The 26,101-nt window shown below is 47.9% G+C and overlaps 3 protein-coding genes and 1 pseudogene across 3 annotated transcripts; all 4 read left to right on the top strand.

Moving 5' to 3' along the window:
• The first annotated feature begins 7,857 nt into the window (after positions 1-7,857).
• On the top strand, positions 7,858-9,663 carry LOC120849234 (perilipin-2-like). The gene is made up of 4 exons (XM_042289288.1): positions 7,858-8,361; positions 8,623-8,760; positions 8,829-9,062; positions 9,466-9,663. Exons 1-4 carry the CDS (start codon positions 7,951-7,953, stop codon positions 9,562-9,564), a joined length of 882 nt encoding a protein of 293 aa, XP_042145222.1. The 5' UTR covers positions 7,858-7,950; the 3' UTR covers positions 9,565-9,663.
• Positions 9,664-14,414: 4,751 nt separating this feature from the next.
• On the top strand, positions 14,415-16,295 carry LOC120849229 (annotated as a pseudogene).
• Positions 16,296-16,544: 249 nt separating this feature from the next.
• LOC120849231 lies at positions 16,545-18,179 on the top strand. Its single transcript, XM_042289188.1, has 2 exons — positions 16,545-16,585; positions 17,583-18,179. Exons 1-2 carry the CDS (start codon positions 16,545-16,547, stop codon positions 18,064-18,066), a joined length of 525 nt encoding a protein of 174 aa, XP_042145122.1. The 3' UTR covers positions 18,067-18,179.
• Positions 18,180-20,177: 1,998 nt separating this feature from the next.
• LOC8028687 (gastrula zinc finger protein XlCGF49.1) lies at positions 20,178-24,745 on the top strand. The gene is made up of 2 exons (XM_040221408.3): positions 20,178-22,869; positions 23,745-24,745. The coding sequence occupies exons 1-2, from the start codon at positions 22,815-22,817 to the stop codon at positions 24,392-24,394; spliced, it is 705 nt and encodes a 234-aa protein (XP_040077342.1). The 5' UTR covers positions 20,178-22,814; the 3' UTR covers positions 24,395-24,745.
• The last annotated feature ends 1,356 nt before the right edge of the window (positions 24,746-26,101 follow it).

Here is a 26,101-nt window from a genome sequence, read left to right as displayed (position 1 = left end):
TTTCCTTTTCCTCAACGCTATCCGTAGAGGTATCTTCCTCTTCATCTGTCGAATCTTAGATAGAAAAACTTCCTTTTCCTCTACGTTCAGCTGGTATTCAATGAAGCTTTTGATAAAGCCCCTAACTTATGAGCAACAAAAACGGGCGCCGCGCGGCTGTTTCCATAGCAACCACCACAGACGTTGTGACGTGACGGCACGGTATAGGTCCTCGTCACAAGGCTGGTGGCAGTTGCTATGGTAACCACCGCGCAACGTCCGTTTTTGTCACTCGTATCCGAAGCATGAAACGCGCGGGAGGTAAGCATGCTGAAGCTCGAGGTTAAGAAAAAAACACAAAAAAATTAGGGAAAAAAAAACTTGTAATCTTTTTCTGGGTTTTTTTATTTAAGAAAACAGAAAAAAAAAGAGTTGTAAACGAACAAGCCGTTTACAACTCCCTGTAATACCGAATTAGAGCGCAGCTCTTAAGGAGGAGGAGGGAAGGGTACTGAGGTTCACGTGTTCTCGGGGGGGGGGGGGGGGGGGGGGTCACGTGACCTCGCGGGGGGGGGGGGGGGCGGCACGTGACCTTGGTGGGGTCACATGACCCCCTCCCCAAGGTCACGTGACGTTGGGGGTGTCACGTATCCACGGGGGTCACGTGACCTCGGGGGGTCACGTGACCCCTCAGAGAAATTTTTCCGCTAGATTTAGCGGGGAAATTGTTCCGCTAGATTTAGCGGGGAAATATTTCCGCTAGATTTAGCGGGGATATTTTCCCGCTAGATTTAGCGGGGAAATGTTTCCGCTAGATTTAGCGGGGAAATTTACCCATAATGCAACGCGCGGTTACGCCGACGGCGACGCCGACGCCGCTCAAGCCGGGAACGAGCACCTAAGAGCTGCGCTCTAAAAGTGAAAGCCGTTTACAGCTTCCTGTAACGCCGAATTGGAGCGCAGCTCTTGAGGAGGAGGAGGGAAGGTACTGAGGGGTCACGTGACCTTGTAGTGACCTTGGTTACGCCGACGGCGACGCCGCTCAAGCCGGAAACGGGCGCCTAAGAGCTGCGCTCTAAAAACGAATTCAGTTTATTAATGTATTGAGAAACCTGTTAAGCTAATTCTTGCAACAAACGTCGGAATGGAAAGTAATTGCTGTGTCGAAACTAAAAATTGCAATTACAATGCATCTTTTCATTAGGTTTTGTTGAGAAAGCAGGTGGAGGAATACTAATTGCAGCCTACTAAATGCCGGGTTCGTGATAGAAAATAAAGCCCAGTTTTCATGCTCGCATAAATGAACTAACTACGTGCACATCACAGAAAGCTGAAGATTATTGAGAATGTGGCGCTAGCGCTGGTGATAAAATGCGCAAGTTTGTGAACTATAGGTTATCTGTATCGAAAGGTAAACCAGATGCGTAAGGCAACAAATAAAGTTGCGTCGCTCACGTAGGATTTCTGCTGCTATTTTCTTTTCGCTCTGCACATCTTGTCAAAAGTAATCTTTGTCTAACACCGTTATTCTTATTTCGTTTGAAAACGTGTTTCTTTTTAAGCTTTTTTGTTCTTTAAAAGACAATCCAGTGACATCAAGTTGCCCGCCCAGCGAGTTTCAGCTGGTGAGAGTTGTTTCATTTCTAGCATAGCACTCTTCTTGCCTCCTCGCAAAGTGGGCCGCAACCACGTGATAGTTTTTTACGTACCTGATTACAGACTTGGACTTTTGAAATTCCTGCAATGTCACCATCTTTAACAAGTTGTAAAATAGCAAGCTTATTCCATGAACACAGAATCCCAAAGTAGAGATGCAAGGGAAGTGTTGACATACGATCGTTCATGCGGCCTTCATGCTGTTTGCGTTGTCTGTAACCAGGGCAAAAACCCGTTTCTGTTCCAAAACTTTTTATAACCTTCGAAGTCTCTCGTGTGATACATGCTGTGCCTGTGATCTCTCGTCTCTACCGAATTGTAGAAGATGGACTTTGGCGGTGACCAAAACGATGTTCAGGATGCCGCCGCCTCGTACGTTCGTCCAACCGTCCGTGAATATGGTGACACTAAGTGCAGAATTGATTTTGTCTCCTGTGTCATCACTCGGGTGTACTCCGCCTCCAATAGTCGACCACCTAACAAGTGCCTAGAGGGCGGTGTATGTGCGAGCCCTCCAGTCAGTGGCGTAGCCAGGATTTTATCGGGAAGGGGGGGGGGGGGGGGGGAGGGGAGGGAGGGGTTTAACTGAATCCCCCCCAATGACGCAGGGTGAGCTCGGCGGTACGACCAAATATTTGTTTTGGTCCAACTCAACTCCGGTTTGTGCAAAAATATTTTTTTTTCTTTCATTTTTTGGTTCACTTTTAGGGTTACTGTGTTTTTCACCGCGCACTTTTCACGCAACCTGCCTTCGCGTATGAACCGAAAACCGCATGGAAAACATATCGGTTCCGCTCCGGAGTGAGAAAATTTATTTCGTTCCGGGTCAACTCCGGTTTGCGCGAAAATAACGGGTTTTTCCGGTTTTCGGTTCACGGTTCGGGTTTCACAGCGCAGCTCCGCCCGTTTCCGGCTCCGTCGCCATCCTCGTAACCGCGCGCGTTGCATTATGGGACGTTTCCCCGCTAAATTCAGCGGGAAATTTCCCCCGCTAAATTCAACTGGGAAAGTTTATCACTAAATTTAGCGGGGAAATTGACGTTACGTGACCTCAACACCCAGCGACCCCGGACAAACTATAGGACGAGTACGCCGCTTCAAAGTCGTCAACATTCCAACCCGATATTGTCTCATGACCCCTTTAATTACTGACTTTTTTTTTTCGATTCATTTCTTTACTCATATCTTATATATGGGGACTTAAACAATAAAGCAAAACATACAACGAAGTAATCTTGGTGGTTAAAGTATTTAGGGCTCAAACCGCCTCGTCCACCCCCTTCTAATAACTGAACTCTCGTGTCCCGAACTAACAGACTTCTGCATACAAATAATACAAGAAATAATTATGGCTAAATGTGATTGTAATATAGCAAACTCTATCTTTTTGGGCACGTTCACGGGCATCTCTTATGAAGATCAAGGAGGTATTTTCAAACTCCTCTCCTACATGCTCTGTTTTAGGGTAAAATGTTTCCATTAGTTTTAGAAGTGGTCTTTTTTTTTTTTTTCTAGGTTCAGTAGTTTAGAACTTCGCAGCCATTTAGACGTATTACTCTAAGCCATAGGTGGCCAGACTGACCCGGCCTAAGAGCCGCAAACAAAACCGCTAAACTTACATGGCCGCCTGAAAGAGTAAAAGCAGAAAAAAAAGGGGGGAGGGTGGTCAAAACTTTTTTTAGACCAATAAATGAAACTGGAACTACTTTAGATCTACACAAGTCAAAAGCAGTCCAACTATACGTACGTATGGTAGCAGTAGCACAGGACCAAACCGCAACCGGTCTCAATTTAAAACTTGTTCCTTTTCTCTTCTTGGGTAAGTGCTCATGTGACCGGGAAGGAGGCGGGAGAGGAAAGGGGGGGGGGGGGGGGAGGGGGGGCCACGAGTTGCACTTTAAAAAGGAGCTGTGCAACAATTTTTGTACTGTGCACAAATACCGCTTAAAACGGATCCCTAACGTTAATGACCTATGAAACACGCGTTCGTTTTTCACCCCACGCAATAGAAGTCCCAGAAAAAAATTAAAGAAAAACGAGCAGCGTTCACCCCCTCAACTCGCAGCCAGAACAAGCGACCACGTGATCTGGAGCCGATTATATGCCGCCAGTGTTGTTCATAGCCACGCGCTGGGGTTGGCAAAGCGCAGGACACGCGCTGAGTTCCAGACATTGTTATGGTTCGGCTGTTGTCGTCGTTGCAGCGATTGGACACGGGTCACAACCCGAATGCTTCTCGAGCTAGCAATTGTCACGAGCCCAAGTCGAGTGCCCACGCAATGCTCGGGTCCAATCTATGAACCGCATTCAAATATCGTCACTTGGGTGTACTGCGATCCCCGAGTTACGTCATCAAATTTTGCAAAGGAGAGAATGAATGAAAATGATCGCTTTTGTTCTTGAAACTACACCGCAACAAAGGAGTTTCTTGGTTCATGGCGTTGCGTGTGAGTATCCTTGAGTCCCAGGTGTGCCAGTAAGCTCGTGTAGAGAGAAAAACATTCCAATTGAATATCGTTGCACAGCTCCTTTAACACGCAAAGAGCCGCAGCTTGGCCACCCCTGCTCTAGGCTAAGAATACAAAATCATACCTCAGATGCTCGCAAAAAAAAAAAATGGAGCGATCGTATCACTCGATTGCAGAAAAGGTGTCTAGCACTGGCAGATCAGACATGGGCTCCAGAGCAATTGCTTGCAGTCACTGCCTCGAAAACTTTACGGGGACATCTCAAGAGCCGGCTCCTTGAAACGCCTGTTAGTGGTTAGTAAAGAATGCTTCGGGAGGTTTACCGATATTTCTTTTTGCTTGTTTTAAACTTGCCGTTTCGGAGGAAACTTTCCATATGGAAGTACGTTAAAAGACCAAAAATATACAAAAAATAATGTGTAGCATGTATGTTGCTCGTGTAACCTTCGGCAACACTTGATTGCCTTTCAACACATCACAGTCCATACAACACGTCGAGGGTGCCCACTGCCCCAGTACAGTAGAGAGCTCCGTGGCCGTCCTTCCGTCTGGTTTCAATCAGACAGTGGGTGTGGCGACGAAGGCGCCGGAGAGGAGAAAAGTAAATGAAAGGGAGGAGAGCGCCGAAGGAGCGAGAGAGAAAGAAGGGAGCGGAGAGGAGACGACCGCCATATTTGAGCAACGCTGTCGGAGACTGGTCGGAGAAGAGCACTGCTGAGGCTACGCGTCGTCTGCTACGGGCCGACTTCTTTTTCGCCTGAATAAAAGTTTGTGGCCATACGCCGAAAAATATTCATTTATTAGCTTCTTAACCCACCGAGGAATAACAGAATGTCATTTTCTTGCCAGAGCCAGCGATATAAAAGGCAATAATCGAGATTTATATACCGGGAGAATGATCGAAGATGGCGGCCCTCCCCACTCAGGTGGGACTGGGAGCAGCCGGGAGTTCACGCGCATGCGCTCATGCCTCTCGCTCTACGCCGCGTGCTGATTGGCTCACTTGGGAGGCTTCCCCATATACGGCTCTGGTTTCAATTAGAAGAGACCTCAAAGGGACCGCCAACGTCGACAGCTTTGGTCCCTCCGATAAAGGGGTGTCCAAACAGGACACTACAAAACGCACGACTCCGACAAATCGTGAAAATTGAAGCGGACGCGCCCGCTTCGCGCCCGCTTCAATTTTCACGATTTGTCGGAGTCGTGCGTTTTGTAGTGTCCTGTTTGGACACCCCTTAAAGGGGCACTGACACCCCAAAGGTCGTATTCTTTTTTATTGTCTAAAACGATGCAAGTTGTAGTCATAGACACGCAAAAAAAACCGCATCGCGAAAAAAAATTTCCCCGCGCGCGCGCGCGCCTTTTCATTTTTGGCGTTTATATTTCCCGCGCTCACCTCCTTGCTTCTTCTGATCGGTGACGTCAAAAATCAGGGAATTTAGAAGCTTTGTAGGCGACATTTCTATAACATTTAATAACGGCAATCGTAAAACATGTTTTTTTAATGCAATGACGAACGCATTACGGCTTTTCTTTTTGAAATACCAAATATCAGAATTCGGTGTGATGTCGCTTCCTGGATTTGTGTTCTCCCTCGGAAAACTTGGCGGCGCTCGAGCAGAGGCTTATCGCCGAGTCGGGAAAGAAACCGGTTTTTCTGCGCGCCGGCTCCCTTCTATCCCGCCTGCTCACCTCCTCCTCTCTTCGGGTCGCGGTAGCAACGGCGCTTTGCTTCACAGCGTGGTGCGGAGGTCCGAAAGGGAGTCGAGTAGCAGGAGACCGCAAAATTTGACTCACTGCACTGGCGCAGATAGCGCGGGAATTTCAAATTCGGCATTTGGAAATTGTTTTTTTTAATTCACAAATACTGAATTCCCAAGTTTCGAATTTTGAGGGTAATGTCCCGGCATCATTTTCATTCGTTTCGGATAATAAAATAAATTACGATTTCGATGTGTCAGTGCCCGGAGGGTGGGAGGCAACACTTACATTTTGTTGCTCTGGCAGTTTTTTACAACGAGCTCACAAACACCAGCTCGCCTAGCAAAACCGCTTCCCCGTCGAAAAAAAAAAAAAAAGGTGGGGGTGTGGGGATTGGCACGACGTCAGAAAGCCAAGGCCCAGTCCCACCTTTAGGTCCGAGCTGTTCTAAACAAAAACCGACTGGCATTTCTTTTTCTTTTTTTTCAAATTTACGGGGAACAGCATTGCAGCCCCCTTATACCCCTGTCAGACGGGCACCTAAAAGGACCTTTACGCCAAAGGACCTTTAGTGTAAATGTTAGCCTGTACCTTAATTCGGCCCTGGGGGAGAGGGAGGCCTTGAGCCAAATGCACAGGGCTCAGCATATTGCCGAGCACCCCCTTGAAAATGACAGCAAATGCTCAAGCCCCCGCTGCCCCTCCCCCCCCCCCCCCCCCCCCTTCCCCGGTTCCGGGGTCCCTGTTAACATCAAAATTACGTCATAACTCCGTGTCACGTCACCCATGAACAAATTCAGCGGCAGGAGGAGGAGGAGGGGAGAGGAGATGGGGGTGGTACAGAGGAGGAGGGGGGGGCCATACCCTCCTTTCTGTAGCCTTCACTCCTCCTCTTCAAGAGCTGCTCTATAGTTTCGCATTACAAAGATTTGTAAACTTCTTCCAGTTTTTCACTTGCGTTTCAATTCGTCTACAACCAATTAGCTGCCCGACGATTCCTTCCATAATTCATCTGTACAGGGCGATAATCTCGGATGCCTCGTATATCAGCAACAGTCCGGAAGATTAACGCGAGCGGCTGCCAAAAGCTACTCGCTTCGCCTGCACGATAACCCATTCCCTGGTGTGCATCCTCCCTGCAAAGCTAAAGGTTGTCTTCACCACGGACACCAGCCAGGAGCCACGCGCGCTTTTTGCAGGCTGCCCTCGTATTGCGCGCCGCCGCGCCAAACTAGAACGATGGCGACGCCCCGCCGTTTTCAGCTCAAGTGCGTCCCAGCATGCATCACCTTGGCAGTACTTGTTTATAAGATCCATCCAGTGCTTTAACGATCTTCACACAAAGAAGACATCAGGGCCCCTAAACCCGTCAAACACAAAGTTTGCGCCGCGAAGTTGGCGGAACGCACCGATTGACCCATCACGACGATGACTTCGCGCTTTTTTCGCCGACGTCCAATCAGCGCGCTCCGCGAACATTCTGCTCCAACTTTGTGTTTGACCAGTTTAGGGCCCCAAGTGGAGAAAGCTCGAAGTCCTAATGGCGCCAGGAAAGGAAGTATGCTTCCCCCTTTCCCTTTACCCCAAAATAAACAAACACATATTACCTCTTCTTTCAAGAGCAAGTAGCGTCAAATGGCGGCGCAGAACTGAAATGAGCAGTCCTGGAATGACGGCGCTGCACTCGCTCATATCCCGTATCTTGCGCGTTCAGACAACTGCCGTATGCTTTTGACAACAGCAAGTTAATCTCTTATCGTGCATCTTCTTTCTTCCAGCGAACGCGATAGCCGAAAGCGCGCGGCGCGTTCAAAATCACACCTTCATGATGCTGCAGTATTATTTTACGACGAACAACGCCTGATCGACAAACGGAAGCCGTAGGTGATGTCAGATCCCTTCAAATTAAAATCTATATAAAGAGCGTCGATTCCTGGTAGTCTAGGTCAGTCGGTTTTCCGTTCTCAACGGGTATACCGGAGACAAATATCGGTAAGTTTGGCCTCTGATGTATAAAGCGCAACAGCTTCTGATAATACCGTATGATGTAACCTCGACCATTAGCGGGTCGTGCAAGCTTTTCTTTTATTCTCTCGGCTCAGATTTTTGTAGCCTTACTGTCAATTGCTTGTTTGCTTTTCAGAAGATGAGTGCTGAAGTTCAAGCTTCCTCCTCCAGGCGAAAGGCCCCGGCCGAAGTCGCACAGGCGACTCGCGTCAACTTCGCGGCCCGCCTGAACGCTCTACCGGCTGTGACCACCCTCCGCGGCGTGGCGACTCAGGCTTACGATCGCGCAAAGCAGAGCTACGCCTTCGTCGCCGTCCCCTTGCAACTGGCCGAGATCGGAGTCCAGTACGCCGTGGAAAAAAGTATGCCTGTACTGGACAAGTTCAGTCCCCAGCTAAGGTACGTCGACCGTCTTGCCTGCCGAGGGCTGGACAATCTCGAAGCCGTCTACACCGACGTGACCCACAAGCAGCCACGGGAGATCTTGATCGACACAGTGGCCTTCGGCCGTTCCACGCTCGCCAGTGTCAAGGAGTACGGAGTCTCCAAGGTGCGTACGGTGCTACAGTCAATGACTGACTAAGAACCCAGTAGACGCTCAGCCTCCGGCACGCAGTTACCTTTTGACGGGCTGTGACGCCGCGTGCATCGGGGTTTAGTTAAAGGCAACAAAGCTGGCATTGTAGGTGGGCATCTACTGAATGTTTACCCTGTCACTAAAGTAACGGGAATACACTGGAAATTGAGTCTACAACCAACGGACTTTTAGGATGTATGTCCGTATTACCCTTAGACTCTCCCTTTCACGCAGGCACAAGACGTCAAGACCGTTGCCGTGGGTGCCCTTCACGTCGCCACTCATCCCGTGCAGACTCTTTCTACGTGCACTCGTCAGACTTTCAGCTACACTCTGAAGGCGCTTGAGGTCTTAGATGCCGCCCTGGACAAGGTATAGTTCCACGCGCTCTCTTCCTTTTCTACGTTTCCGCCCGTTCTTATTTACGAGTCCTTTTCCAGCACATGGCTGCTTCCGCCATCGCCATGCCCGAACGCGCCCCTTCTGACGCGCCAGACTTTACCACCCTCCTCACGCTCCTGGACACGGTTGTCTTCAAGGCAGCTGCTTGCGCCAAGGCCGAGGTGACTGCTTGGGGCGCCGCCGTTCGTCAGCGCAACGACCAAATCCGGTACTTCCTCAGGGTTCGACACTTCATCACTGCCCCTGCGCCGGATTCTTCGGCAGAAAATGTGGTGCGTACGATGCATTACCCGATGGGCGTGCTTTAGCGCTCTGTGGTACTCCTTGCTTTCTTATCGTGCTGTTTCTTCTCAAATACCGTCGTGAGGAGCGTCGGGATTGACATCCCTTCCGCCCTCCTTCGTGTCCTCGTCGCCTCTCAATAAAGTCTCAGGGCTGCCACCTTCTAGGCAGACAGTGCCGTATACGGTCCTGGTAAGGGCATCCTCGGCGCAGACGCTGTCACGAAGTTCGTGTCCCCTCTCCGCCTTGCGTTTACCTCGGTTGACGCTGCAAATTTAACCCAGCTACTTTTGTCATCTGGGTTGTTCGATCGGCTGGTGCGTCCGATGGAATGTGGCCTTTTATTTTGCTCCTTGGCTTACCTGTCTCTGTCTGCGGTTCGTTCTTCGGCAGGAACCAGTGCCACGCAGTGAGACTCCAAACACAGAACCCAAAGTGCCGTTTGAAGAAACCGTTGACTCAAGCTCCGGAGGCGGATCCCCTACTTCTTAGCCGCGGTTCCAGACTTGAGGACATTTGGCGGCCCTGCGAGGCGTCTGCTTGTGTTGTGTTCTTGGCCTTAGTACTGAATAAACTTGTGACCTTATTTTAGTTTGTTTCTGTTTCTCATGGTGTCAAACTTCGTCGGTCGCGTGTTGGGACCCACTTTGTAGCACCTGTGGCGTTACAATTGCGCTTCATGATATGCCGAACTGCCGCAGGTTAGGGAAGCGGGACAATCGCCACTGACAAAGCCCTACTCCTTCCAGGTTGTCCACGGTGAAGAGAAGGCGAGCCTCTCCTCGCCTCCTCTCCAGCACTCGGTCAAAAGGCCTGTTCACACATGTGGAGCAACGCCCATTCGGCACTGGATAGTCACCGATGCGGCGCTGATGCTGTGCCGAGTTATCTTATGCATTGGTGTTATACCGCCGCTCACCACTGAAAAGCACGTGGTAAATAATAATTCCAGCGCCGATTCTGCGCTGTGAACCGGCCTTCAAGTAAAGAGGGGATGGGTTTTTCCATGAACAGAGATAGGCAGTTATCTTACACCGTCGAAACTTTTCTTTCCGTTGTTAACAAACATGTATTCGTCGCGTGGGATTGAAGGCTAACCTTTAAGCTGGCTGAGTGCTCTACATTCCGGCTACTGTTCTTCAAAACTTTACACGTGGTGCGTCGTCTGCGCCAATCTAGGTTTTGAAAACCGTTTTCATATTTTTCTTCGCTACCTCAGGTCCCAAGTCTGGCCTGATGATCGTACAAGAAAACAAAACTTTCATTTTTTTTGTATTTTTTAATGCATTTTGCATTGTTGCGTGTCCCTAGCGGATGTGCGATATTTACTCGGAAAATCCAATGACGACGTCCCATGGAAGTCGCAAGCAGTTTAGCCACCCCTAGTGTAGGGAGGATCCACTGGCGGCCATGCCTGTGTGCGCGAATGCTCGAGCGCGTGCTGATGGTGAGCTTGCACATGTTCTTCTGCAGCGTGCACTCCACATTATCAAGATTACCGGTTATAGCAGCCTATTAATTTAAGCTCGATCTGAGCATGCGCTCTAAACAGCACCCTCCAATATGGCGTTCAGCCTACTCCCGACAAGTTACAAGCTTGGTGGTGTTAATTGGAGGATTGGTCACCGGGAGTGTTTGAGCACCACAGCGTGAAGCGGTGGTAAGTTAGCACGCTACAGAACCTTACCCAGTGTGCGTGCGCAAATAAACGAGCTTCTTCAGCACTAATTTTTAAGTCAAAGTAAATCCTAAAAAGTTTATTCCAGTAAAACAAAAAAAAAATGGCGACATACTGCTTGCCGTTGGACCTGCAATTCCTACAGCATGTGACGTCGCCCCACTGAAGAGCGCGAGGAAATTTGAATGTTGGTTTGAGCATCGCCTTCATTTGCAGTCATTTCTAACTGTTTTGTGTTTACCCATAATAATTAGCATGTCGGGAAGAGTAAATGCCGGGTATTCCCAAAAATGTAGTTAGTTAGGTTAACTCCAAAACTGAATTCCATTTTTTTTCTTTTTGGGAGGGGGGTATTTAAATTATACACATTTTCGAAATACTCAGACCCGACTCTCTCCGGCGTGCTATTTAGTATCTCTGAATTCAAACAAGCCGTTGAGAAAACGGAAAATGAGGGTGATATGCTGAAAATAACATTCAGTTTTCAGCGCTCGTAAAAGAGGGGGGTGACGTTACATGTTGAGGCTCGTGCACAGACTTGCGCTCGGCTCCGACCGACTGAGACAATACCGGTTATTAAAGGCCCGTTCACACACTTGTGATTCCTTATGGCGAATTCCAATGATCGTCTTGGAGCGCGCCGGGATTGACTTTTCTGGAGCGAGCCTATTTATACCCTGGGCGATCGGGACCGAGACGGACGTGTTCCACAGGTCGTTTTGGATTAGCTCCCGCTCCAGATCTCGATCTGGATCCGAGGAAAGTCGCTCCGACGATTTCGGCGGATTCAACCGGAAGCCAGCCGGGCCAGCCCTCGGCGCACACACGTGACTTCCTTTCTCGCGGGGCATCTCCCCTGATCTCGCCTATCTCGCCTCAGAAGAATTCGTAATGGCCGCCTGCTTACCCCTTCCCAGCAGGTTCGTTTTGCCGCGCTACGGGCATTCCGGCAATCTTTGCTAGAAGCTCCCCCTCTCTAGGTCACTGTACCCTCGCGCGTCGGACAGGTGTTAGCGCCGCGATTGCGAAAACGTCTTCGAAACGACCGCGGCGGTCGCGGCCCTTTTTCCAGTAAGCGTCTGCGCACGCGCACACCCTTTTCCTTTGACCTTGACCGCCCTTTCGCCATTCTTGGGGGCACTCTGTTCCTATGGGAGAAGGCGAGTCCGGTTGCCCTCCATTTGTAGTAGGCGGCGAAACCGTCATGAGGCACTCCTTACTGGAAAAAGGTCCATTCTCAGAAAGAGGGGAGTTTCTCCTTCCCCCTCGCCGTAGCCGGAGGCTCCTAGACGGGCATTACAAACGAGGCGATAGCGACATCCACCAGGTGCTCTTTGCTAATCGTTTAATTCGTTTTAAAATTCATTTCTGTGTCTTTTTTAAACAAGATATTGGTGCGTCCGACGTGATACTGCTCCTTTGAACACATATAGACCATAAAATAAGCGCCGAAATTTTGTTGCAGTACCCCTTTAAGAGGTCCCAAGAGTGTGAACGAGCCTTTAAGCCTTTTTCTTGTTTTACTTTTTCCTCGGGTAAGTTCGCTTTTTGCGAATTTTATAGAAAAAATGCACCATCTTTGGCCAACGATCTACCAAATCGTTACGCGATAGGTTAAAGGGACACTGACAGAGTGTTCATGCTCGCCGAGGTTTTTAGTTGTACGTGACATATGAGAGCCCAACTACCCAGAACAGAATGTGCGGCTCGAAATTCGGTTTCTTTCCGCCCGAAAACCGCCGATCGAGAACTGGCCGGTTTGAGTCGCGCTCACTCCCTTTTCCGTGGTCGCGGGCCGTTTTCTAAGGTTTCGACGCGACCACCAAATTCAATCAAAGTCGTGGGTCATTGAAGGCAGATTGTCAATACTAAAAATAGAAAAAGTATGAAACCCATTTTTTTGTGGCTTCCAAAAAGCTGCAAATACGTTGATTGACAAAAAAAAAAAAAAAAAAGGTTGCACCGGTTGCACAGTCAACCGGTGCGTTCACTGTATGATTCTCAACATGGCGTCGTTTCGCATTTCGTGGGACTCGCGGGTGGCAGTGGACGGCGGTCGTGGGACCACTGCTTCAGAACTGTTGTTCGCGGTACCGGCGAATTCCGTTTTCCTTCTAGAGAGAAATTTTGGACCGATCGAAAGAATTTATATTCATCCCGTACGACTACGAGTACGACACGCCCGACGAGCAAGCCGATTGCACGAAGACGTCGCCGAGCCGTCGTCCCTTCTCGTGGCTGAGAGTTGAAAAAAAAAAATTGGGTTGTGTGTGTGTGATTATACAGCCTAGAACTTGGTCTGCCTCAACGGGCGACGAGTCTCCCAGTTGTAGATGAGAAATTTAGCCAGTGCGGTACAACCGCTAGTAGTGATACACGACCGCACGCCGGTACGATGCTCATCCAGATCGAAACGGGCAGGGGTGGGGATTTGACCCAGGATACATCGAGTTGAATACGCCCGCGTATGGTTTCTTTACTTGGTGCGAATGTGGCCAATGCGTGGTGCTGCCCGACTTCAAGCCGGGAGTGCATACGACGGTTGAAAACATACCTGAGAGCGTCCACTTCGAATGAGCGACTGCTCGGTCTAGCGCTTTTGAATATACACCGCGACATTGAAGTTCAAGCGGAGGACGTCCTGGATATTTTTTGCCGTGAAGGCAGACGGCTGCATCTTAATGTGTAAGAGCTTGGCATAAATCAGATGGTCAAGAGAGCATGTAAATTGTTTTTTTGAAATAACTAGTCACAGTTACCTTTTTGATTCGCGGTAATTTCTAGTCGAAATCACGTAATTTTGATCAGTACACGTGAGTGCAGCGCCACCCCTTGCTTAGAGTGCAGTTGTTTTTACAAAGTATTGAATATTATATCACTGGCATTGCTTTTTATCACAATGTGTTCGTTTTATTATGTTCGCTTTGGTTTGATTAAACTGTGCATTTCAGTGAGGATAGTTTGTTATACTTTGCTTCACCCCACAAATGTTTAGAAATATCCGTCCTCTATATATCTGAGCTCAAGTTCCGCATCCCATCAAATACACATCAATGAAGAAATATTGCCTATTTTATTTATTTGAGCATTTTCTACCCCACAAACATTTTTCCCGAAAGCATATAAGTTGGAGATAATCCGCGCTCGCCTTTGCTCCGTGCAAAACCGACTGCGTGAACAGGGGAGCGAGCGGGCCCCCGGGGAACGGGGGCGGGGGGGGGGGGGGGGGGGCGTGTTCGTTCGACTCCCCCCCCCCCCCCCCTCCCTCGCCTCCCCCCTTGCCTACGCCACTGCCTCCAGTATCTGTTTTCGGTGACTTACAAAGGATTTCCACTTGAATACAGGATCTGTCTAAAAAAAGAAAAGTATCGGGACTGATTTTCGCTAGCGAATGGGACTAGGTGCAGGGAGGCCTCCCTAGGCAGGGACATAGGTGGAGTATTTTGGGCAAACGACGCGACCCGGTTCAGTTGCCTCCAAGCCTTTGCAGGGTGTGGATCGCGCCCGGAGTGAGTAGTTGTTTTGTTGTGTCGTCGGGAATCACGACGCGGTGCACGATTGAATGGCGGTTTGCGACCAAGTTTTCTGTGAAACTGAACATATACGATGATGAGACTCTTGCCACGATCTGTGAAGCCTCCGGGGAGGGTTCCATGCCAAAAACATGAGTTTCATAGTGGTACAAAAAGTTTCAAGAAGGATGGGAGGACGTCGAGGAGGAGCAAAGCGGAAGACGTCGTTCGACAAGCCCATTAAAGAAAATGTGGCAAAAGTAAAACAACTTTTGGACTCTGATCGACGTGTAAAAATGAGAAGGATTGCAAAAAACTTGAATGTACAGAAATCCAGCGTCCATTGTCAGACGATTTGCAGTCAAGGAAAGTGTGTGCCAAATCGGTCAAATGCGCGGAGCCAGGCGTCGCTACGCGCAAGGGAGTTCCTGGCCAAGCACAACGTGGCAACGCTGCCTCAACCTCCCTGCACCCCAGACCTGTCCCCGCCCGGCTTTTTTCTCTTCCTTCGGAGGAATCAACGCCCGAAAGGACACCGTTATGTGACATTGGAAAGGGTTCATACGGCTTCGACGCAGAGCTTGAGGGAGATTCCGATTGCAGACTTCCAGGGAGTGTATACCACGCGTGGAAGAAGCGCTGGCAACGATGTGTTGACGGAGTGAATAGCACGGTCAGCAGCAGTGTTGAAGAGGAACATGGAGACAACTACAAAAGAATGGGACAAGGCAGAAGTAAAGTTGCAATAGGTACAGCGACAGGTTCAGACTGCTTGCTATAAGGAACGTCAGGAAGTACTGAAAAATTGCTCGAAACTGAAAGGTTCGCGGTTATTTCTGGGGGAAGACTTCTGCTGGAATACTCTGCTAAAAAGAAAAAGGCTATGGGAGTCGTCGAAAGAGAATCGAGACAACGGCGATAAAGTTCAACTATTTTACGACAAACTTCACATAAATCGAGACACCTTTGTTTGGGATGAGCATGCGAATTGTCGAGTTCAGATAAATAATGAAAATCGCCACACACCAGAACGCAATGAATGACAGTCGTCAGGTTGTCGCTTGGTACTACTTAACGCGCGAAGCGTATTGAATAAACTTGCTGACGTCGAGGGCGTTTTATATGAATATGATGCTGACATAACAGCGATAACGGAAACATGGCTATATTCTGGTATCTCTGATTGTGAACTTGTTCCTCCGACTCATCAGATAATACGACACGATCGTTCATCCCGATGCGGGGGTGTGGCTATCATTGCGAAAAACAATGTTTGTTGCTCTGTCTTGGAAGGAATTCAAAACCACGAGAGCTTGTGGTGCAAAGTGGAAGTCGGAAAGGTTGTGTTTGTTCTTGGCGTTGTTTACAGGCCTCCAAATGTGCCTGGTGTTTTTTTGGAGACGCTATACGACTACTTATCTGGATTAGTTAGAAATAGAACTAAAGTTGTTGTTGGTGATTTCAATGCTCCCGGAACTGATTGGAATAATCTGACTAACCACGTCAAATACGCAAAAAGAGTCAATTTTACTTGACCTACTTTCCAACGTAAACCTTTCACAGGTTGTTACTCAGCCAACGCGGGTTACACCAACAACAAGTTCTATACTTGACTTAGCTTTCGTGAGTCCTTCTATGCCCTGTGAGGTCAGCATACATAAAGGCATATCAGACCACGATCTTGTATCGTTAGTTTTTTTGTTTTCCTGAGGCTACAGTGAAAGCTCCGTCTCGTAAGCTGATACGGGATTTTGGCCGAGCGGACGATGTCAGTATACTCGACTATCTTGAAACAAGATTCGATGCATTCAGCAATTCCTCCGGAAACACAGAATTCCTTTGGCAGATGTTAAGAGACACAGTTAGTTACTGCATCGAACGCTTTGTTCCGGAAAGGAAAATAACCATTAACAGGCCGCATCCTTGGATATCAAGAGATGTAATCCATTTGATAAGGCGAATTAAAAGACTCCGCCGACGGAGAGCTTGTAGCTCGTCGAGTTTCGAAGATATGTGTTCTACTTTGAAGGAAAAAAATTGTGGAGGGTCGAACAGCCTTTTTTTCGCAAACTCTCCCTACCATTATGCGAGATTCTCCTCAAAAATTCTGGCGATATCTGTCTCCCTCACGTGCAGTGGTTGAGAAAGTTAAAATACGAAATGTAGTCATAGACACTCCAAGGGATATAAGTAGTGAGTTTAATACATATTTTCAGTCTGTCTTTACCAGACCAACAAACGCTGTAGACTACCTTGCACCTTCAGGTTGCACTTCTATTCCCATGTCTGACCTAACTGTGACAGCCCAAGGTATCTTTGCTATGTTACTTAATTTAGACAGTAAAAAAGCGTCTGGCCCAGATGACATTCCTGCTGAATTTATGAAGAGGTATGCTGAGTGGATGTCAATGTTTCTGTGTATAATATTTACGTCCTCTTTTAAAGAAAGGCTTGTTCCAGTCGACTGGCTTTGCGCGCGCGTAGTACGGGCGATAAGCTTTCCGTTTCGAACTATCGACCCATATCTTTGACTTGCATATCTTCCAAACTTCTTGAGCACATTGTAAACAAGCATATTACTGATTACCTCGAAAGCAACAAATTTTTCACTGAATCCCAGCATGGTTTTCGGCGTAATCGCTCTACCACTACCCAGCTCGTTTGCACCGTGCATGACTTGGCAAGCATTCTTAATGAAAAAGGGGCAAGCTGACGCCGTTTTTAACGACTTTTCGAAAGCCTTTGACACTGTTCCTCATGATGCACTACTTTTTAAATTAAGAAAAACTGGTATTAGTGAGGACTTGGTGCAGTGGATAAGGTGCTATTTGTACAATCGGAAGCAATATGTTGAAATCAATGGTTCCCGTTCTCCCTCCCTTGACGTTTTTTCCCGGTGTCCCCCAAGGATCGGTCGTAGGCCCGTTATTATTTCTTGTCTACATAAATGACATTGTGAACGATATAGATAAAAAAAAAATCCAGATCAGGCTTTTTGCTGACTATTGTGTCCTGTATACGAAAGTGGAGAGTGTCGAGGACCAGATTATGCTCAACAACGCCCTGGATTCAGTGTCTGAATGGTGCAAGAAATGGCAGATGAAACTTAATCTACAAAAAACGGCAGCGATCACATTCACTAAGAAAAAAAGCCCTCTAAGTTTTGAGTACCTTTTTGATGGCTCCCCCGTTTCCAAAGTCGACTCCGTGAAATATCTGGGAGTAACGCTCACTCCTGGCCTTAGCTGGAGCTTGCAAGTAGATAATATATGTTCAGCTGCCTTCTGAAAACTTTGTTTCATTAGAAGAAAACTAAAGCTGGCACCAACATCCACCAGACTAACCGCCTATAAGACCCTAATAAGGCCAATGTTGGAGTACGGCACTGTAGTATGGGATCCTTATACCAAAGTTAGTTCTTCTAAAATCGAACGTATACAAAACCAGAGTCTACGGTTTGTGTACGGCAGGTACAAAAGGACGGATTCTATCACTGAGATGTTGTCGTTGTCAAACATAGAACCTTTGTGCGCCCGACGTAAGTTAGCTAGGCTAAAACTTTTGTACTGTATTGCGAACAGGCAAACCGGTATCGATCCTACCATGTATTTGCTCCCTCCCTTCAAGCACTCCAGTAGAATAAACAACTCGCACCACATTCGACCCTTTAGATCGTCACCCAATGTGTTCAAGTTTTCTTTCTTTTCCAGAACTGTAGATGAATGGAATCTTTTACCTGACGGGATTGTTGCATGTACGACCGTAGAACAATTTGTTATTGATGCATGTTTTTCGCATTTCTAACGCGCTTGCATGTTTTTTTTAAAAATATTTTAGTAATGTTGTAGTCATGATTTTAAAATACAACGTGTCATTATCGTTCTTACCTTATTTTTTATGTGCTCTATTTTGCTATCAGTGGCCCCATTGTTGTGTTATCTATACACCCTTTGAACTTGTGTATTTTTTTTTTTGTGACCTCCAGTGTACCACATTTATTGGTTTACTCTGTTTAGTTATGTTTTTTTCTTTCTTGTTGTCCCACCCTGCTTGAGCCTGAAATGGCCTGCAGTATGAATAAATAAATAATAAATAAATAAACATACTCATGGAAGTCATAAAGACACTAGGAAAAGCAAGCAAATCGAAGTTACGGCATGCGATTAACTAAGTAATTACGGGAGGAGAGGTACCCAATGATTGTAACGAAGTAAAATGAAACGAATATATAAAGGCAAAGGAAACAAGGACAGCATTAGGTCATATCGCCCGATAACGGTAACTTCAGTTCTATACAGATTAGCTATGCAGATAGTAAAGCGAAGAATGGAGCAATGGGCAGAAGATATGCAAATACTGGGCGAGCTCCAAAATGGATTCCGAAGAGACAGAAAACTGGAAGATAACTTATTCGTCACCACTCAATGTATAGAAATAGCAATGAAGAAACAGACTCCTTTATGGTCAGTTTATTTGGACATCAAGGGAGCGTACGATAATGTGAGCCAGGAAAAACTCGGGGGTCAGCTGAAGGAGTATAATTTAGGTACATATTTGGTTAGGTTTCTTCAACAGGTGGGCATAGAAAAAATCGTAAGGGTGCAGGCGAGCTGGTGAATATTAACCATGTTGAATTACTGGGGTAGAGAAGAAACATCAAAACGTAGAAGAGACAGAAAATAGTAGTGATGGGACGAATCACCCGAGATTCGGATTCGGACAGATTCGGAAATTTCCGAACTTCCCTCGACGAATATTCGGCAGATTCGGAGATTCGTCCGAATCGTCGCTGGTTGCAGGCGGCAGCATGAACCTTGTCGTAAACCTCGCGAATGCGGTCAGTTGTGCTTTTCTAGCTACTGTTACTGCATATAACCAGAATTCGTCTTGTTTATTTCAACGTATGGTATGTACTGTACTGTCATTCTAGACCCTGGCACGCTCCCAGATCCAGCTGAGCTGATCGGTGTGGTTGAAGTAGGAAATGATTCGTTTCCTTCTCGAGAGCTGCGTATGTCTGTACATGTAAGTCGCGAGAGCGAGATACCGGTGGCAAAGAAAAACGTGGCACTGTCGTTTCTCCGTTCTCAGAAGCAAGTTTTGTATACGTGAACTTTATTTGATGAAAAAGAAACAGAATATAGGGGTGTCCAACGCAACTTCATTGTTCGGAAACAGACACTAACTAAATCGGATAGCATGCATTAACGAAGTTTCAGATTGTTTCCCGTGTTCCGATAGCAATACCTCAGTGGATAGTCGATCGTTGGAGATAATCGAATCGAACATACTCACTTGTGTGGTGTGTGCCACACTGACAGTAATTATCGGCACGAAATGTGTCTGTACCGAACAGCACTAACGGCATCGATCTCTTGCGGCGATGAAAACATGCGCTTGTATTTCCACGTGCGTGCATCAAGCATGCCTATTTGGGTCGTAATCCAGAACCGAAACCAACTTTCCCGCGATGTCTGGCTACCGTTCTCGATAACCATCCAAAATAATATAAACAAAGTGGAACATTTTATTTATTACTGTGATATTATATTACAATAATCTTTCGTGTACTTTGTAGAATTTAGTGAATTTAATATCACAAAAAAGTTGAAACACACATCAACGTGATTTAGCAACCCTGGCAACGCTCCGAATCTTTCCGAACTTTTCCGAATCGCTTGAGATTCGGCTACTTTTCCGAATCTTTCCGAATCTGCAGATTCGGCGCCGAATCTCGATTCGGATAAAGATTCGTCCCATCACTAGAAAATAGACAGAACGACGTCTCAAAAGATGTCATCCTGTCTATTGTCTGTTGTAACTACTGAAGATGCCTCCCGCATGGGAGGCGAAACGTCTAATGAAATTTTTTTTTCTGTTATGTCAAGTCACTTTGTACTTATTCCTGTTTCATCGCACGGTTTCGGTTTACTATTTGGTTGACTGACCACTAGCACCACCAGAGCAGCCGCAAGACAGTAGTGAGCGTAGTGAGTGAGTGGCAGGCCTAGCGTAAAAAGAAATGGGCACCACGTTGGGGTGTTCCGGTGTTGCTGTTTAAATTGTTTCTGGTTTAAGCAATTTAAGTATCAATATAGATTGGCACTTAGTTCTGAACGAGTGGTAACAGTGCGAACCTTTATTTCTGTGAAACGGGCCAAATAACTCTGAAAAATCGACCGTCGATTGCGACAGGATGGAAGCGCCGTCGAAGGCACATCGAAATGCTCTCGGCCCTGCTCCAAGAGAGGCTTTGTCCAAGACAACAAACCAAGCGGCTGTGTTCCGGCGCTGTGCTGTCTGGGCCGACGTTTCAAGTAGTGCAGGGATTGAGCAAAAGCATTGCGAAGTCCGAGGGTGGAGAAAGCGGCGGAAAGGCAAGAGGTGGGGACGGACAACCTGAGGGGTACGCGGCGCCAGACGAGCTACGTCGTTGCGATGGAGGCGTGTTCACGGTCGCAACGCTGCGAGTTCTAGGCATGGGCCGGCGTTGAAAGCTGCTTTCAGCGTCAATGCTTCAGATAGACGCGAGTCGCGGTGGATGGCGTGGCTTGCAAACGAGAACCACGGCACGAGTCACCGCAAGCTTATTTCTAAACAGAAGTGCGACAGGCGAGCACAGATCATGGCTGGACTGCGCTCCCGTAAGGTGCTGTTGAGGGGTCGCATGACACGACCTCGTGGAATTAAAACCCGTTGATGACTACTGTGGTTGAGTGGATTACGAAACATCGAATTCCACGCGGAAAAGTGACGGCAGGAACTGAAGCCTATGAGTACTATTTTGCCACCAGCGTGGCTGAGCTGGGTTGTACAACCCTAGGAGAGATGAACTCGAAAGAAGAGCTGGAAGTGAATTACTGCTGCTTCTTCTCCTTCTTACAGAACCATAGAGGAACTCTTTTGGCAGACGGCTGATCAGGAAAGACTCGGTTCCCAAGCAAAGACGAGGAAGAGAAGTGCGTTGTTGACCTGAAGGAAACACTTGTGCAAGAACCTCTGCAGCCCACGTAGAAAGAGTGAACGAGACAGTGGTTCCTGAAATTTCTTCATCTAGGATAAATTTTTGAGGATTGGGTTTCACAAAGCCATTAAGTCCAACCTAATCTTAACATTTGCCTTCATTGTCCAAGCAGATGGCACTCATCACTTGTTTAACTGTGTTGGTATTTATTAGTGATGGACCGAATGTGCCAAACTTCAGATTTGGCAAAGTTCGGCACATGGCGAGCTTTTGAAGAAAAGATCAGCAGAGATTCGGCAAACGTCTGCACACGCGCGAGAACGCGACGGGGCCATGGATTCCAAATGGACGCCATGGGGCTGTGCGGTTACCATTGTGCAGTGTAGTAATACCTGCGATTACGGAGAGGTGTGGAGTAGGCAACATGGTAACTGTGTGTTAGCCTTTACGAATGTGGTTCTCTTCAACGTTTTGTGCCTCAGGAACAGAAGATTGTGCACAAGTGAAGAATGATGTGGCACATTCTAAATAACGTGATTTTCATTTGATATTTCCAGTGATGCTTTGTGGTATTTGCAGCATCGACTAACAAGTTTAGGTGGTGCATGCGTGGTTGAGTGTGCGTTTTATGTTTTCACTATTAAACATTTAGTTTAGTAGTGAGTCAGCGCTCGTCCTATGTTGTGTGTTCCTCTTATTCTTCGCTGTTACGCACTGTCATACCTACACCGTGTTAAATTTCCACCAACTAGCCCATCTCTACTTTTTTACATTTTATTTATAAGACTGGTGTTGGAGTCATGTGTTAGTGTGCTATATTGTTTGATTAGACTGTTTCTTTCTTGGTTGGAGATATCATTGAATGTACCTCTACTGCTGTCTAATCTATGGGGATGCTGGCACCGCCGGGGTCTAATCATGTAAAATTTGCTTCCCTTGTGTGCCCCTACCCGTCGCTCCAAGGATCCAAATGAAATTATTCTTATCAGCTGGACATGCTCAACATCTTTTGGTATTGGCAGTCAGTGGCCAAACTCCTTTGCCGGAAACAGTTTGATCATTAGGTTTCAGTGGAAAACAGCCTAGCCAGTAGCCCGGCTGGCTAGGCCAATTTCAAGCCAACATCAGCCATTGGTCATTGCCTGGACAAAGGCTGGTACACGAAACAAGCAGCATTGCATACTATGTTAATAACAATAGACAATTCATCTGCATAAAAAAAATAAAAGCCAGAAAAGGCAACACTGATACACAAAGTTGCTGCCCTTTACAAAGGGTATGGCCATTACCATCCATCCATCCAATAAATAGCAAGATCATGCAAACATAACTACATAAATGGCAAGTTGCAATCAAAAAACTTTTTCATTGTCATTTTCTTTATGGTAGATTGCGAGCCTAGCAGACTCTCATGGAGTTGGCATTTTAGTGCAATTCAGAAAAATTGCCTTTACCCATAAAAACATATACCAAATATAGTTGGGGTTACAAATATAATCCCAGCTAAGCTGGTATGCTGTACTAACGTTTTTCCCTAACCCCATCTTTTTCCCCTTCCATACAGACCAATGAGAGAGACTGCCCTTCAATGAGGCAGGCACTTTGCCTTGCGAGGACTGCGACAGCCCCTTCAGACTACATGGGCAAGCATTGGAAGACGATACACTTGTTGTTTAGGAGAAAAACAAGTTGGGTGCTGCAAAATGTGTGCTGCAGGTGGGACAGACTCGGCACCAGTGCCACCACCGTGGCCACTGATGTGGCGTCAGTCCAAGTCGTGTACAGGAGTTTTACTCTTTTGCACAGCCTTTGAGCCCGATGGATTTTTGCGAATAGAATGTTTCCTCGAGAAAACAATCTTTAGACATACTTAGTAACTTGTTTTCATTTTCCCCATTTGCCTTTCTATAGACTTTCAAGTTGTGTCATTTTTTCAGACCTGGCATTGGTTAAACAAAGTTGTGAAGAGCTGATTTGTTAATGTGTTGTTTTCTTGACAAATTTTCTTTCGTGAATGATTGTATTTCTTGCGCTTGTTGATGTGTCGAGTTATGAAAAGAGCATCAGTTTGTCTCGAGTGTTTTGTATTCTTTAATGTCATTATATTTATGGTATTGACCGAGCTTCAATTGGCTCTTATTAGAAGGATAGTAGGTAGACCTCAATGCTAGCTGGCTCGAGGTGCAGCCACTATCCCTCCAATCGGGGCCAATTAGGGCTGGGCGTTCGGGCGTCGCCACAGCCCCCGCACAGGAAGCGGACAAACTTGCACTCCGTATAGTCTGTTATAGGTTAAGAATAGCGGGACAAAGCTCTCTGTTCGCCATGATTGATGGTTTTCCCCTCTCTGGTGTTCGCTCTGCTAAAGTGGAAATGATTAAGGGGTCCAAGGGAGAGCCTGCCCCGCTATTCTTAACCCACGGGGGACAGTAGTCGGTATCACAAACGTGTAATCCCAGCTTTAGGCATATGTGCCGTCTTAACACTGCCCCCCCTTCATCTCTGCTTCTGTGTGCAGACCAAGAAGAGGCACCATCCATCCTGGCGACCGTAGATACCTTCTCGTGCTGGAACTGCACCGGTGTCTTCTCCTCGTGGGACTTGCTGGAGAAGCACCGCAAGACCGTGCACGGGGAGCTCGAGCCCCGACACCGGTGCAGCCGCTGCCCCTACACCAGCGATTACAAGTACAAGGTGGTGGCCCACGAGAGGACCCACACGGGGCAGAAGCCCTTTGTGTGTGCCACCTGTGACCGGTCCTTCACACTACAGGACAGCTTGACCAGGCACACGAGGACCCACACGGGAGAGCGGCCACACGTGTGCGCCACCTGCGGGCAGAGCTTCGCCGTGCTGGGCAACTTGAGGACCCATGAAAGGACCCACACAGGCGAGCGGCCGTACGTCTGCCCCCAGTGTGGCAAGAGCTTCGTGAAGAAGAGCGACATGACCCGGCACGGCCGTGTCCACACGGGCGCCAAGCCACACCGCTGTGGCCTGTGCGGTTTCCGGTCGAGCTATCTGTCGGACGTGAGGAAGCACGAGGTACTCGTGCACACTAAGGAGTACCCCCACACATGCGAGCTGTGCGGGAAAGGGTTCATCAAGCCATCTGACTTGAGGGGGCACCTGGCGAGGAAGCATGCGAATCAGGAGCAGCAGGAGTAGCGGGGTCTTGTGTGCCTAGGCTGGTGTGGGAATTAACTGGTTGCCCCCAAACGGGTGTGTACCAGTACTGGTGTGTGCCCAAAGCGATGTGGGCCTGAAATGGCAGTGGCATCGGAATGGGGAGACCAAAAAGACTTGCTCGTCCCCCTCCCCGCGTCCCCCTCTCCCGAATGATTTTGACGCCCCTATGAGGTGGTGCGTGCCCAAAATCGTGTGTGAACAAACTGGTGTGTGCCCAAACTGGTGTGAGCAAACCAACAACAGTTTGAACCCGAAGGCGAGTGCGTCGTGGAGGAGTCTTTAAATAAAGTTGTGGGTGTACTCAGGAGCGGATCCAGAACCCCGTTTGGGAAGGGGGGGGGGGGGGGGGGCGAAAAATTTGTAAGGATGCTATTATCCCATTCTTTTGTGTGCACCGGGGGGGGGGGGGGGGGGTCCACCCATGTAAAATTGCCCCCCAAGAAGGGGGGAGGTCGACTTTGTTGGGGGGGGGGGGGGGGGCGGCCGCCCCCGTCACCCCCTCCCCCTCCCCCTCCCCCCCCCCCCCCTTCCCTTGGATCCGCCCCTGGGTGTACTTCGACCACTCTTTCGTTGCAAATGCACGTGTATGACTGAGCGTCCAAGTGTGTGTGTGCGCTGTCAATGAATATATGTTCTGGCCCACAATTTTGCTCATCCTTGGGTCAGCTTGTCTAACCACGGTCCTACAACTTTGGTTAATACAAAAAAAAATTGTTATTTATTTATTTTTTTTCTAAAAATATTGCGAATTTTTTTTAAGGAATTAGCACGAAGGAAAGAAGCGGGCAGCCATACGCTCATATCTGGGCTACCGACTTCACGGTTTTAACGGAGAGACACCGATAAACATCCGCCAACGTGAAAAATCCGGAACTGGGTAAAAACAAAAGGAACGATTATAAGTTCGGCTCTAATCAAAGACTATGTTAGTCGCTGCTCCTGATTCGCTTGTCGGCTGTTACGGGCTGGTACTGCAGATACTCTTCCCCATTTTACCGAACGGTTTCGGTTTGACATTTGTTTGACTGACCACTAGCGCCACTACAGCAGCCGCAAGCCCAGAGCGAGTGGCAGGACTAGCGCGAAATGGGCACCACGTTGGGGAGTTCCGAATTTCTGCTTCGAGCAGTTTAAGTATAAATAAACAGGTTAGATTGCCACTTCGATCTGAACGAGTGATAACAGTGCGAACCTTGATCTGTGTGAAACGGGCGAAAGAACTGAGAAATCGACCGTCGTCGAGCACATTGAAAGGCTCCAAGACAACAAACCAATCGGCTGTGTTCCGGCGCTGTGCTGGCTGGGCCGACGTTACAAGTAGTGAAGGAATTAAACAGAAGCATTGCGAAGTCTGAAGGTGGAGGAAACCGAGGAAACGACGGAAAGGCAAGATGTAGGGATGTACAACCCAAGGAGTACGCGGCGCCAGACGAGCAACGTCGTTGCTTTAAAGCAACACTACGTTTCGGTCGTCCGCCAGAAACGTTCTTGTGCACGTTCTTTTTTTGCTTAGCACATCCATATATTTCCGCTTTCGTATTTAGGCGGGTTGACGGTCGCGACGCTGCAAAATCTATAGATCGCCTGAAGCTGAGCAGGTTGGTTATTTATGCTTGTGGGATATGCCAGCTGAACGAAGGAAAAAATGTACAAGACGGAGAGAGAGACACACACACGCGCCAGACG

This window comes from Ixodes scapularis, unplaced genomic scaffold (assembly GCF_016920785.2).
Source record: "Ixodes scapularis isolate PalLabHiFi unplaced genomic scaffold, ASM1692078v2 PGA_scaffold12__126_contigs__length_90152505, whole genome shotgun sequence".
NCBI classification, from domain to species: Eukaryota; Metazoa; Arthropoda; class Arachnida; order Ixodida; family Ixodidae; genus Ixodes; species Ixodes scapularis.
The sequence above is the reverse complement of the archived record's forward strand: the minus strand, read 5'-3'. Positions and strand labels throughout refer to the sequence as shown.

Coding starts and splice junctions, on each gene's coding strand:
- LOC8028687 (XM_040221408.3), top strand. CDS start 22,815: ATGAGGCAGGCACTTTGCCTTGCGAGGACTGCGACAGCCCCTTCAGAC. Junction 22,870..23,744: donor AGCCCCTTCAGACTACATGG/GCAAGCATTGGA, acceptor TTCTGTGTGCAG/ACCAAGAAGAGGCACCATCC.
- LOC120849234 (XM_042289288.1), top strand. CDS start 7,951: ATGAGTGCTGAAGTTCAAGCTTCCTCCTCCAGGCGAAAGGCCCCGGCC. Junction 8,362..8,622: donor AGGAGTACGGAGTCTCCAAG/GTGCGTACGGTG, acceptor CCTTTCACGCAG/GCACAAGACGTCAAGACCGT. Junction 8,761..8,828: donor TAGATGCCGCCCTGGACAAG/GTATAGTTCCAC, acceptor GTCCTTTTCCAG/CACATGGCTGCTTCCGCCAT.
- LOC120849231 (XM_042289188.1), top strand. CDS start 16,545: ATGTCTGACCTAACTGTGACAGCCCAAGGTATCTTTGCTAT. Junction 16,586..17,582: donor GCCCAAGGTATCTTTGCTAT/GTTACTTAATTT, acceptor AAAACTAAAGCT/GGCACCAACATCCACCAGAC.